At 42.8% G+C, this 14,621-nt stretch overlaps 1 protein-coding gene across 2 annotated transcripts in view; it reads right to left on the bottom strand.

Moving 5' to 3' along the window:
- The window catches only part of hdac4 (histone deacetylase 4), a 159,898-nt gene that overhangs the window by 24,711 nt on the left and 120,566 nt on the right, over positions 1-14,621 (bottom strand). For both annotated transcript variants that reach the window (XM_075479076.1, XM_075479077.1), the window contains 8 exons: positions 13,806-13,908; positions 12,844-12,890; positions 10,378-10,485; positions 8,767-8,822; positions 8,565-8,652; positions 6,849-6,968; positions 6,661-6,758; positions 378-496 (listed from right to left, as the gene is read on the bottom strand). In XM_075479076.1, the coding sequence (XP_075335191.1) occupies positions 378-496; positions 6,661-6,758; positions 6,849-6,968; positions 8,565-8,652; positions 8,767-8,822; positions 10,378-10,485; positions 12,844-12,890; positions 13,806-13,908 (739 nt within the window). The remainder of the gene's footprint in view (positions 1-377; positions 497-6,660; positions 6,759-6,848; positions 6,969-8,564; positions 8,653-8,766; positions 8,823-10,377; positions 10,486-12,843; positions 12,891-13,805; positions 13,909-14,621) is intronic.

The raw sequence follows: 14,621 nt of genomic DNA, 5'->3' as shown, positions 1-14,621 counted from the left end.
ATTTTCAGAATATTTTGACGATGCTACATACTGTACATGATGCAATATTCAAGATGAACATTTGCTCATCTCTACTTCTAAGAGACTCTGTCTTTTTGAGGTGCTCTTTTTTAAAGCCAATCATGTAACTGAACTGTTGCCAATTGACCTATTTATATCTAACATGTTCCTCCAGCTGTTTCATTTTAATACCACTTTCATTTTCCAGCCTCTTGTTGAGCCTATCCCAGTTTTTGAGAAATGTTACCACCATCAAATTCAGATGAGTTTATACTTTCCATGAAATATATTATTTTTATTGGAATTGATGTACAAAAAGATAATATGAGTTACAAACAACTGTCATATGCAACTCTGAAGGTGTGATCAGTACTTACATTTGGCTGTGACTCTGTATCCTCCCAGTGGTGGGGCATGTCCTTCTACAGCATCAAAGCCAGAGGAAACCAGAACCATGTCTGGGGCAAACTCATTGGCAATAGGCATCACCACCGTTCTACAGACAGGGCAGCAAGAATTGTGTTACTCTTATTGTTTTTCTCTATTTTCTGCATTTAAGCTTGGTGATAAGCGGGTTAAAATGATATACTGTTTTCCAAGACTTTACGATAACATTATCCAAAAGAATTCCATGTGAATCTAAACTGTTGATTTTTTCCCCATGACTACACTTCTTACAATGTGAAGCTGAAATTATGTTGCACTGAATTTCAGGTAACTAGGTTTGTTTATGTGCCATAAGTAAGGATCCAACTAAGCGAGGCTGTCTTCTTCATGGAGAGACTCCATAATGCTTTTATTCATGCATTTATGCACACACCGTAGAAATCATGTCTCAGTTAATAACTACTTGACAAAACAAAATGCACAATATATTTGTCACATATTTGTATTCTGCACATTAAGAAGAGCACATTTTTAACAAGTTTGTAGATCATAACATACCTTTAAAAACAATAACAATATAGCAACTTAAAACAGCCACTGAAACTTCCTCATCCCAGTGAACACACACCTATATGTATTTGAAGCGCTAGAACTGGTTTCCTTTCTTAAATGAAAGAAGGGGGAAAGGGGGGTTCGATTTTGCAGGGAATCTAATTATTTTTGCAGTCCATCTGTCACAGCACTTTTCATTTAACTGACTTTAACTACCAACACTTTTCAGATGCTTCTTTGGATTTGTAACTTTCAGACTCATGCAAAGTGCATAAACTCAGTCCAAAAACACAGTTTGAAATAAGGGGGAATTTGAGCCGAGTTGGTGCATCAGGGTCAGTAATGCAGTCCAGTGTATGGATTGAAACTCTTTTATTTATCTTGTTTCTTGTCAGGGTGACCCCTTTCTCTGAGTGTGGTCTAAGTTTGTCTAAAAGTTTGGCTTCTAATGCTACTGGTAGATGTTAAACTATGGAATCTTAAACATCTTACCCTTTGCAGCGCATCAGCAACTGCACTTCTAATTCCTTTGGAAGTTTGTTTCTCTCTCAAGTTTTTCAGAGAAAACATCCACCTAGTGTGTTTTTAGGAACTGTACAGTATATGTGTGTGCCAGAGATAATGACCACAAATACCTCTGAAGTGGAAAGTTTGGAAATTTGGAGCCAGCAATACATTTCATGGTCCTTAAGTAAAAAGGAGGAACGGAAGGACAGATATAATTGCATGTGTGTTGAGCATGGATGCTAATTTTTGCACTGGGTGGGTGTGGTGAATGAGGGCTGCTGGTGAGGACAGAGTGCTTGTGTACAATGTGAAATACACAGAAATCGAATCAACAGTAGGACACACTGTGTGATGATTCACTGCAAGCTGTGGTTGGAAAATCCAGTGCGGTTTACATGGTGTGCCTCTTGCGGAATAAAGGATGTGTGTTTAATAACATTTTCCACAGAAGTAGATAAAATGAGATTAAACTAGCTTTAACATATCGACTTCATTGATCTTTTATGGGGAAAATAATAAAAACCAAAACATAAACTAGGTCATTTTCACAAGGTTTGAAAGAGCAATTCACTAGAAACTTGGCCAAGATTGCAGAAAAGAGTGTGTTTAGCATAATTCAACCTGTATCAGCTCATAAATAGTTGGACTTTCCAGATGGCAAAACAAGCGCCTCTCTCTGATTCCTTGTGGGATGTCTGGCTCTACACAAGATTTCTTTTTTTTTTTCTTTTTTTTAAGGTTTCTGGTCTATTTAAGTAAGTTGTGAGGTCTATGAGTGATGGAGTACCGCAGGGTTCTGTTGTAGGTCCACTGCACTTCGCCGACCTCAGGAACACAGTGCTGGTTTGCCGGCTGTGGGCAAGCAGCTTTCCCTGAACTTTGTAGGCAAAAGGTTTTTTCATCTCTTGCTGGCCACCAGATTATACCCCTGAGCTGCGTGCACCCCGCCCCCCAACACCACAAAACAACACGCCAACATACACACAGCTGTCTGAGGGAGAGGCGTGAGGTAGCATTAAGAGGTTTCTGGGAGTCCCAGACAGCAATGATACATGGAGTGCGTGCGTCACCGTGCTCTAGCATGCATCTGGCAACATTTCAGGGGAAAACGTCAAGCAAAAAAGATCAAGGAGTTTCATTGAGAAAGACAGAGGCTGTCTGGAAAGAGAACATGACATAAGTAGGAGAGTGAAGACATTAATGAACAGTGGATGACACCCTGTTTATGAGACAAACACACAGATATTTAAAATCATCTGCCTGCATAAACCCACTGCCTTGGCCTATTAACATTTGGGCAGTAAAAGACCCCACACTAAATAAAGGGAGTCGACCACAGACACAGTTGTGGGCTGACACACGACGCAGAGGGAGACCTTGACTACCAAGGGTAACTTCAACCACTCAACCTCCCACACCCCCTTCTCCAACCTTGAACACAGACAAAAAAAAAGCTTGTTTGTGAAGCTGAATACTGCTGGTGTCATGAGCTCTGGCTCCTACACCATGAAACAATATCCTGACATTCAAAGAAATAAAAAACCACAGTAATCAATTAGCAGACTGGCAGAGAGGGAAGCAAGTGGTTTTGAGATGGAATAAATGGGTGTGAATCAGAGGCTATGTATGCAGAGATGAAAAAGACAGTTTGGTAATTAAGGGAGGGGAGAGTTTACGACTGAGCCGTAGGGTATGGGACATCCTGAGCAAAGTGGTTAACGGTCTTCGAAACTGCTGGCTGACTTCCAGCCAAATTTTACTGCAAATGAAGTTGCTTTTCAGTTATGGAGAGTCACCTTTTGTTTAGCGTTGTTTGGTTTACCCAGCAACAGGTGCATAAACACTGGATCTTACTCATCCCATGTCACCAAGCTCAGATAACCGTCAATACATCGCTGGATTAGTCAATCCTAATGGCTGATTGGTATTTTCCATGATGTATGATTATTTCCAGGAAGGCTTTAAAGCTGTTACCATCAGAGTTATTCAGCCTCCTCTACCCCTCAAAGGAAGAGGAAATATAGACTCTGCCCTTTAGAGGGAGGAATGCTCATCAAACCAGCAAACTAAAGGTTAACCTGCAAGGCTTGAAGGCTTTCCCCCTTCGTTCATAAAAAAGAAGAGGAGAGCAGGAGAGGAGGAAGAATAAGAGAGCGAAAAACTCACACACGCACACTTACACTTCAAAGCCGTATCATCTGGCTCTGTGCAGAGCTGGTTTGAATTAAATTTAATTCTCCTCCTCTCTCTTCTTTCCAAGTTCATGGCAAGAGGGGAGAGAGAGAGAGAGAGAGAGAGAGAGAGAGAGAGAGAGAGAGAGAGAGAGAGAGAGAGAGAGAGAGAGAGAGAGAGAGAGAGAGAGAGAGAGAGAGAGAGAGAGAGAGAGAGAGAGCGTGCTTCTGGTTTTCATTAGGGCCAATTTTCTTATCTTTTTTCTCTGGGCTTTCTTGAGGCTCAGACTTGATCCACTGCAAATGCAACGTGGCACAAGCCAGCAGAGGAATGGGAAGGTGCTGGCTGCAAGGCACGCACCAGTCTCCCACAGACGGAGAGGGAGGGAGGGAGGAAGCGACCACAACACACAGACAAACAATGAAACTGAAACACAGAGAGCCTGTGTATCAGGTGTCTGAATGTGGTTGCACATGTGGTTTACAGTGATGGACAGTGGTGGGCATTTGCACTTGTATTTTTGTGCATAACCGTGCATGTTTGAAGGAGGACGTGATGCATTTTCATGAGCTTTGTGACCAACATAAGCATTGTAAAGACATATGATCCAGTGCCTCCTTTCACTTTTTATTAACCAATATACAAGCAAGGAACACACACGTTTAATTATGAGTGAGTGTGATCCATGAGCTGCTCGATAGGTTTGCTGGGGCCCAATGGAGCCTATAAATAGTCAAATACTGCTGAAGCCTCAGGGGATTCATGGCACAAGGATCTATGTTGATCAGCAACCAAACTGCTGTATTTCATCAAATTCTCCCAGAATGCATAACAATGTCATGGTATTGGGCGTAGCTCAGCTTGCGACGGATGAATGTCTTATTAGTTACAACTAAACTAGTCACAAAGTATATAGTTAAATTCTAAGTGCCAGAAACGTCAACTTTTGGTCTCTGGGACTTTTGATACCAGTCCAAACGAAACTGAACCATTGAGCCATTATGTAACATATTTGCATGCTTGTGTAGAAGCATGTCGGCTGTTCTAGGTTTTTACCAATGTTTAGATGGGTGCCATGTGTGAAAGGAACGTTTCTGATCAGAACATTGCAATGTGACAACAATCAATGTTACTCATTTGGTTAATCCCAGAAATTAGAGTACAATACAGTACAATAGCTTGGTCTTGCTCTCCCTTCAAACATTTTTTATATCCGCTTAATCCGTCGTTGGGGGGCTGGAGCCTATCCCAGCGGTCATCGGGCAAGAGGCGGGGTACACCCTGGACAGGCCGCCAGTCCGTCACAGGGCCACACAGAGACAAACGAGACAAACAACCACACACACACTCACACTCACTCCTAAGGACAATTTTAGAGACACCAATTAACCTAACATGCATGTTTTTGGACAGTGGGAGGAAGCCGGAGTACCCGGAGAGAACCCACGCATACACAGGGAGAACATACAAGCTGGTGAACAACCACTGGAACCTTTTAGAGGGAGATTGGAGACAGATCGGGGGTGTCCCAGTCCTCTGTGAGCCATGCGCTCCCCTTGGTCATCAAAGCTCTCATCAGTTTATCACCCAGGGTACATCATATTCCCATACACCGCTGTCCAACAAGTACAAATTAAGAGGGACTTTCATGCCGTGGCTGGACTGCCAAACATAATCGGAGCAATAGACTACACACATCAAAGCACCTGTGCCTTTGGGGAGCGCACTGAGCTGAAGGCCAGGTGGTTGTGTCTCGATACAGCGGGGGGCAAACTGCTCTATAGTTCAGAGAAGGCATGCCAGATTTTGCACAATATTGCCATGAACGAGGGTCTCCTACTACCTGAACCAGCCCAGGCAGACCAGAAGGTGTGGTGCCACAAGACCCCCCTCATGGACCACCCCATCAAAGGGCCATCATGATGAGGCAACAACTGATTGCACGGCTTTAGTTGCAGTCATCGATCGCCTGGCCATGGCGAGACGTTTTTTTTTTTAAGCCATTTTCATATCAAACCATTTCTTTATTATTTTGGTGACATTACGAACTACAGGTGACACTGAATTAACAGCAGTCGTAATTGCTTCCCATTTCTTGGCTTTAGCAGGTCCCGTAATTCCACTGCTGACACTGCTAAAAATGACAGATTTTCCTTTTTGGATCTCTGAAAGCAGAACTTCAATCTCAGAGCCCATAAAGTTGTTCTTTTTGCGCCTTGATGGCAGCATTATTTGGTATTATTTTGGGCATGGAGTATGCAAATTTACTATCCTCGTGCACGTGCAGTTAAATACGCACGGGTGGCATTCATCATTTACGCAGGTCGTTTACACACTTTTTCTGAAGTTAAGAGCGTTTGTTGAATCTGACGTGGCGTGTTCGTACGAGACCTAAAAGTGAGAAAAATTTAGAATAAAAATATGAAAATGTTCTTGCATGAGGCCCAATGTTTGTAGTATGTGGAAAGAGGAGGCTAAGGAGGAAGGGAATAAGAGAGAGGGTGAGTGAGAGCACAAAGGGTTCTGGGGCGCATTAACAGGTTAAGGTGTGCTTCCTGGAGGTTGCGTGTCGAAAGCTGCGATAAGATAGTGGCCTGTCAGGTTTGATATGTCAGGCAAAGGCCAGATGGACACACGCTTTAAAACACAGATCCATCTTCAAAGAGCGCTGGAGCAAATCCAGACCTGACCCTTTCCAGCTGTATGAATCCGAAATGTGTAAGTGAAATGTTCATGTCTGCACTGAGACATGCCTGTATGTGCGAGTGTGGATCTGAGAGGTTATATGCAGCCGCACTATGAAGACCAAACAGAAACAACAAACTCATACCTACTTAACAGCTCTCCACAGATCATTTGTCAAACCTTGCTGTGTATTTCCACAGGCTGTGCCAAACCATTCATACAGCCAGCCGTTTTTTTGAAAACAGTTTCCTCTGAGCATTTTTAAGGCAGATATTTAATGTAAAAAGGGATTGCATTTACAATGTGACCATTCAGGGATGACATTCTCTGTAAAGCAAAAGGGAATCACTATCTTACCTGAATGCAGCTAAATACTCTGCATCTCCCATGGGAGGTTCCAGGCCTCCAGTAAAGGCCATGTTCACGTTGAAGCCCAGACCTGCTCCGCTGCCCACCTGCAGTACATAAAAGCATCATTTGGTATGCTTCAATACAGAGAAACCAGTGGGAAAGCGAGCAGACAGACAGAGCAGTGGTGCTCTGACCTCATCAGGCGCTCCGCTGCCTGGGAAGAAGTTCCCGTCGTCATAGCGATGCAGAGACAGGTAGAGAACGCTGGGGTCAGGATAGAAAGCCTGCTGGGTGCCATTACCATGGTGAACATCCTGAAAACATGAACAATTATTAGGTTAAGGCAACAATGAGAACAAACAAGCATTCAAAAGCATTTTCAAAAGAACTTTTCTTTGACTCCAATGATGTGAACAGTCAGTTAGCAGACGTCTGTCTATTCCCTGATAGGAGTGCATGAAGATCAGCTGAATGCCGAACAGCGTGAGCCTCACATGGCGAGACACTCGGTCTGTATCTCTGCTGCAGCCTGTTGCAGTGTTACCAAACAATGGTCAGCAGGATTCAATAAAACACTCAACTTCAATAGCAGCCCGTGCTTGCCAACAACATGACATAAATTAAATGACCTCATTTCTATATTCAAAGAATGATTTAAAACACAAATCCTAAAAATGTCGCTGTTAGCTGGAGGCAAGCCACATGACGACGAGCCTGCGCTCCGTCTGTGACAGAGAGGAAATGAAAGAGCTCTTCAAAGGCTTTGGGGAATGGCCATGACCAACGAGGGAAGCTGGTGAGGAGCACTGCTCCTGGACACGAGGCAGGCTTTGTCATACCTTCCTCTGAGTGACTCTGTGTCTCTTTGAAAAAACGGGGACAGTATCTGACCTGAACAGCAGAGACGAGTCACTTGGTAGCTGTTATATGAAAACATCATTTTGAACCTTTGTACACTTTTACATTTACATATTTAGTCTTATAAAAGAGTTCAAATGGAGGTGAAAATTTTTCTCTTTTTTTTTCCCTTTAAGGCCAAAATTAGTGAACGAGAGGAAGGTTTAGGTATCACAAAAAAAAAATGGGACAAACTGGCACTGTTTATGGTGACAGTGACCACAGGGAATCTACTTGCAGGTGTAATATCTGCTATCTCAATACCAGCAGAGACTCTATAAAAGCTCTTTTAAGAAAAGGGAAAAAGTAATACAATTTGCTCTATATTACTTCAATTATATGCCAACAGATACGAAAATTTGACTCGCCAAGATTTTCAAAAATAAGTACAATTTAAAAAAAATTAACAATGTTCACACACTAAATTGCTAAAAAATGAGACGGATTAAAAAGGAAGCCCCTTCCTGAGGTAATAGTTTGACTTTAAGAAGTCTCAGGACCGTGTTTCTATTTGAGAATTGGTGTACTTTGATGCCAGATTGACAATAAATTGACATAAATTATATTTGGTGATTATCTTGATTTAGTTTGAGAGTGGATAAAAAGGATAAGGACTTCGAGTTTTGTACTTTCTGTATCAATTCTCCTCAAAAAGCTATAGAATTTTTGTGCCTTTTAAGTTTAAAATATTAACCTTGATCAAACCAATGATAAAATGTGACAGTAAAATCTCATTAACAAGTTAAGTTTTCTATTATTATACTTATTGACCAAAGTGTTTGATGCAATGCTCTTGGATGAAAATGTCAGAGACATTTGTCCTTTTGTAAGTTGACAAACTCCTTCTTTGACTGGATTTCAGACAGAAGATATGTTTGCATACTCTAAACCAGGGACGTCCAAATCCGGTCCTCGGGGAACGCTGTCCTGCAGGTTTCAGACGTTTCCCTGCTTCAACACACCTGATTCAGATCAATGCGTCATAAACCCCCCGTGTTGCCCGGTAAACTCACCCAGTCCACTATGAGAATCTTGCTGACATTGAGCCTCTGCTGCAAGAGTTTGGCTGCTATGGCGACAGAGTTAAAGTAACAGAAGCCCCTGCAAAGTCAAAAATAAAAACTGTCACAAAGACGGCTTCAGCTGAAAATGTATTATGATCACACGCTTGAATGTCCGGTTAATCTTTCTACATCGATATCTAATATTACTTACATAGGCGTACTCTCCTCTGCGTGGTGTCCAGGAGGTCGAACCACAGCAAAACCATTCTGCCAGGGAAGACAAAAAAAATTCACACAGCATGTTATTGTAAAAACAGATGCTCGGGGTTAAAGGCAGCTTTAGAATAAACTCATAGAAATAAAGTTTAATCTCTTGACCATCCCTTCATTCATAAACATTTAAGTCAGTCAATGCCAAATAAAAACCTATCCCACTCACTCCAAAAAGAAAGTCACAGCATCTTTCTACAGTGGCGTCTGAAACTGCACAGACTCTACAGACACATAGGGACAGACGCTGGCTTTGGGTCAGCTGAGGGGAGCTTAGAGAGGGCAGCGCTCCCAGCAACAAGTTTTGGGAGGCTCCAACTGCAATATGGGGACATTAGATAGATGTGTGGACTGATGTAGAGCAAGGCAAACTGGACTAATGATGTTGAGTCAGCTGCTGTGGATTAGCAGCCAGTCGGAAGAATACTGTGGCCACAAGCTGATTTGAGGAAACCCACCAAAAAACTCTGCATTATACTGTATGTATGTATGTATGTATGTGTATGTGGAGGATACAAGAGGAGGGGATTGTGTGCCTAGAGCAGCAGACAGAGAGACAGAGATGTATGTGTGCCCGAGTGTGTGTGTGTGTGTGTGTGTGTGTGTGTGTGTGTGTGTGCCTCGAGTAGATTTATGACAATCTGTTGAGCTCAGAGTTGTTGGTGCAGGTGGACTTTGGTCATTTGGCTACGAGGATCCTCACATGACCATCTGCAAGAGTGTGTAAATGAGTGTGCAATCATCAATGTTTGCACATATTTGGAAGTATGTGTAAAGATTAAGTTAAGGCCATACCTGTGAATTTGGTAAAGCTGCAGCAAAGAAAGAATTCATGTGCAAATTTCATCATAATGTGTGCTATGCATTTGCTTTTAATTTTAAGTTCTGATAAAACCAAAAGGCTCAAAAGGCTGTGCAGACAAACAGGCATCACGTGACGTGGGCTGAGTGATATCAATCCCAGCCAAAAACCATGTGGGTATCGGTGTGGCGTGCGTCTGTCTCCCTCTAAGGAATGTCATTAGTCTGCGGTATTTTGGTGTGAAGTTAACGCTAACTGCGTCGACTGCTCTGCAGGTGGCTTTGGTGTAATACTAATAAAAGCAGGCCTGTTAGCGGGGCCTGCTGGCATTTGCAGTGCCTGTGCACCGGTGCCTCCCTGCTGGGTTCAAACAGTAAGCAGCCGTTGCCACAGACAAACGAAGGGGGGTGGTGGTGGGGGAGCAAGACATCACAGGGTGGGGAGGTCTGCGTGGAAAGTGTAATGACGGAGGGAGGTTTCTCCTTTCTTGACATGTTTGGAGGTGTTGGATGTACAGTACAAGTGCTAAAACAAAACAAACTAGATGCATTTAGCATCCACTCTGCCCTGATCTTGCAGGAGGAGACTGAACCCCAAGCTCCCAGTCTTATGATCATGGATTCAAGTAATGCACACATTTCCCCACACAAAGACATGACAAACATGCATTTTTTTCAGTAAATCAAATCTCGAACATTATACTGTGGCCCAAAAAAACAGCCATGACTAATTTAAGTCCTCCAAACCAACCTTCAGCTCTCCTGATGCTACTTTGAAAACCAGCTCCACCACGGAGCCGACGGCCAAACGAGCTGCACTCGATGAATGCACTTCATTCCAAATGGTGTCGCTGTCCACCTGCCAACACACATAAACACAAAAGCAGTCCCAGCTTGTTTATATGACATTTCAAAAAGAGTAAAAAAAACCCTCAACTTTTTACCGTTTTCCATCTATTCTTTGTTTAATGCATTAAGGAATATTTGACAGGGTCAGTCACATAGGTTCAGTCAGATAGAAATCGTAAAACTGCGAGAACATTTGAAATCATTTCAGAGGATCAAAGTTAGGCATTTTAAGTGGGTCTACTCCGGGGCATGAAGGGCTGGGAAATGAATCGACAGAGAAAACAAGGCAGAGAACAACAATGAAGCACTAAGGCATATTTAGAGGCTTAACCGTGCAGATCTTCTGCATGTTAAAGAACCGACTCAATTCTACTCAGAAGAAAATGATAATGTGAATTTACATTTTAAACTCAATAAATGAATAAAGTTGGATATGACTCAACTGTATTCACAATACATTACTCATTACTTCATATTGGGCAAACTTGTAGGAACAACCTAAAAACTTTGTATTTACCAGCTGATATTATGCAGTAAGTAAAGATTCTCAGATTGGTCGTACGTACAGTACATGGCTGCGTTTGCAATTGAGCACGCACTGCCACAGAGCAACAATTCAGTGGTCAAGCCTGATTAATGCTGAGGCACGGCTGGCCCTCTGCCCCAATCACAACAGTACATCCACACATGTGTACACACGCATTCAAGCCCAGCAGACCACAATATTCTATTTGATTGATTGTACACAGGGCCGTGCACAGGATAATATACACACCCTCCATCAGGCATGGCAGATACTGTAGGCAGATGGAGCGCGTGATAAACACAGAGAGAAGATGCTGGCAGGGGAAAAGAAGAAAAGGGAAGGGCTGTGTGTCAGTGTGTTTGAACTGTGCACACGTGTGGAGCAATCTGTGCCAGAGCTCTGGCCAGCTTTTCTGATGTAAACCCTGGGCTCTACTCTTTCAGATATGCTAACTTCAACCTGCCTGTCAGGCAGCCTTTCATCCGGGCTGATGGCCTGTGGGTCAGTCGGCTGGCCGAGTGGAACAGCAACGTTAGCCACCCAGTCGGCCTCCTCGGTCCCACAACCGGGCAGTCCGACGCGCTTCAGCCAGCCGCTCGGCTTTCTTCTCGTCTCTAGTGACGGAACGGATCAAGGCTGGATGATTACTCCATAATAACATCCACAGAGAAGAAAAAGGCTTCTTTTTAGTTGGGCCAAGAAAGACTTTGTCATGAAATAAAACTGTGGAGGTTTTACCAAAGATTAAAAAAACTAAAAAGGAAGGGAGGAAGGCAACTGCTGATGAGTGAGTAATAGAGCTGAGAGTAAAGAAAGAAAATATTACAGTCCCAGTAAACGATTGAGCAGGAGAGCCAGTGAATGAGAAACTGAATTATATATATATCCTCAGACTAATGAGCACAAACACATGCTGTTCTCCAACAGCACGAGCAGAGACTGAGCAGTTTATCGTTTCCCCCGTCCATGTTGTTTCAGCCGGGAATTGGACACAAGCTACAGTAGTCAGGAAAAAGTGAAAGGGAAGTGGGGAGTGTTTGCGTGTGTGGATTAGAGGTAGAAAAGAGCGGGAACGTGCTGGTATGACGGAATGATGGTTCTCCACAGGCTGACAGCCTAAGTGTGTGTGTATTTGTGTGCATATGACTTGTATGTGAGTGTATGACAGGAAGACAACAATTTGGTTCCATTTGCCATTAAAAAGAGCAGAGCAGGGCTCAGGCTCCCCCTCCCCCCCCCCTTTCCGCCCCAAAGGAGCGAGGAGGAGGTGGCTGAGAATGAGAGATAACCTGGAGGTTTGAGGAGGCCGGACAAACCTTCTCCAAGCCCACCATTGGGAAAAAGACAGTAAAACAGGCACATTACAGGTGCAAGGCTGCATGTTTGAAAAGAATCTAAGCAGCCGTCGAGATTAACAAACATCCCCAAACGCACTGCTGAACACACAAACCCAATCAAACCCTCTGCCACACACACAAACAGAGCTGGAAACATCTGGTTATAATTACGGCGGAAAGGCAAGCAACAGCTTTTGTTGCCTCTGGTCCTTAAGGGGCGGTGTTTGTGTGTGTTTGTTTGGTGGAACAAGAACAAATGGGAGCATTATAGAGGCAGGGGGCAAAGTAAGAGAGCGACGGGGTCGTTATACTACTACCTGATGATGCTGAGACTATGCTCCAGAGTTAAATATTAGCAGTGCCAGAAGGGTATCGATTGGATGAACACAATGTTGTAAAAACACAACAGTTTCCGCTGAATTAACCACTAGCAGTTTGGAATAAATGTCATGCAAACAAATTAGAAAGACTTTATTTAGACAATGAATATTTGGGAGTGACCTACCCCTATGCCTCCGCAGGGTAACTTCACAAACATGGGATTTACCAAACCTGAGGGAGAAATCAGAACAAATACGAGAGAAAATGAGAAAAAAGGGTCACAGAGTGAAGAGGTAACTTTGTGGACACAAATCAGCACATGACCTCTTAAACTGAGCGTTTGACTTTCTGACCTTATCTAACAGTGAGAGTACACAGGGGGATGCTTTAATTTGGCTAGGCAAAGAAAAAAAAGAGATCCCATTGACCTCACAATCAAGCCTCTCCTCGGGGAGAAGCGAGATTTCAGGACGGAGAGGGCTCTGTTCAGCCACTGAAAATGGAAATCAGTAGACAGAGATTAGCCGACTAATATGACTGTACTCCTTTCAAAAGAAATCTATAATCCTTGATCAGTTTTTCACTGCAATTGCATTATTTTTCTTGTATTTCACCTGTAAACTATCTGATCATTCTGCTGCAATATTAAGAAGTCATGTCAACGTGGGAAAGAAAACTGAGCTCACCACCCTTGTTTTTTAGCATATACTGTGCACTCACTCAAACACATACACATTTACACAGACTACCTTGGCTCCACCTGCACTTTAAGGCCAGATCTAAGTGACTAAGCAGCCTGTGTGACTTCTGCTTTAACAGCTTCAGCAGGTCCTCATCTTATTGTTACACATCCACCACTTTATTAGATCGGACCTTTTGTTATGACGTGGTTTGAGCTTTAAAGCAAATTCCTTTAACAGACGCTGCAAATTCATGTTGTTGGAGAAGTTAGCCTTCCTAATTTGACAGTTACTGAAGACTCGATGTTGCATGTTTACATGTAAACTGAGCCTGTGCCAAATATGTCATGTACTGTGAAACATATGCTGCTACTACAGGAAGTTCAAGCGTAATTTGTTTTAATGTTAAATCTTCCCCAGTATATGACCATAAACTTGTGGTAAAAGGTTGGGATACATGTCTTACAGTCTAGCTTCTGCCGCAGTGGGTTTGTTCCATACAGTAAGGCGTGAGTCTCGGAGTGGACCGTTTGTAACTCCTCCAGTGAGGCCTTCCTACCACGGATACACTGCAGGAAAACGAGAAACAGAACTTTAGATGTTCAGGTTAAGCAGAGGGTGGCAGAAGTTACAATGTGTCAACTTCAGGATACCAAATCATAAAAAGCAGTGCATGTAAAAAGTCCAAATTATATCTGGATGTCATAGTAATAATAGCACACTTTCAAAACATTAACATCCAAGTGTGTCGTTTTAACTGTAACTTTTATGTCCAAATAATGGCTCAACACTGCCCCCTCGTGGTTGCATAAAAACCTGCAACTTTGTCAGTTAAAGACTTTATAACTTTAAAGACCTTTTATAAAATAAACATCAACATGTTCCTTCAAACTGTAAAAAGGATTCATTATGATGCAATGTGCCTGCAATATAAAGTTATTTTTACATACAGCTCAGCAACATTATATGCCCAAAAAAAAAAAAGAGGTCAGTGGACTACCGGAATATATTGAATGACCAGGTTTTTCCACTAAAAGATTTCTTCTTCCTTTATGTTACAGGTGTATTCCAAGATGATAATTCCAGGATTCAGCGGGGTCAAACGGTGAGAGAGTGGTTCAGGGAGCATGAGACTGATTGATTTTCCCTCCCGGCCACCACAGAATCCGGACCTTAACCTCACTGAGAGTCAGAATTAGACTTTACGTCGCGGTTCAACTCTCCCATCAATAATACAAGATCTGGGTAAAATATCAATTTGGACTCGGGGAAAAAAATGAAT

Source organism: Odontesthes bonariensis, chromosome 12 (assembly GCF_027942865.1).
Source record: "Odontesthes bonariensis isolate fOdoBon6 chromosome 12, fOdoBon6.hap1, whole genome shotgun sequence".
In the NCBI taxonomy this organism is placed as follows: Eukaryota; Metazoa; Chordata; class Actinopteri; order Atheriniformes; family Atherinopsidae; genus Odontesthes; species Odontesthes bonariensis.
Note: the sequence above shows the minus strand (reverse complement) of the source record. Positions and strands in the feature narration are given on the sequence as shown.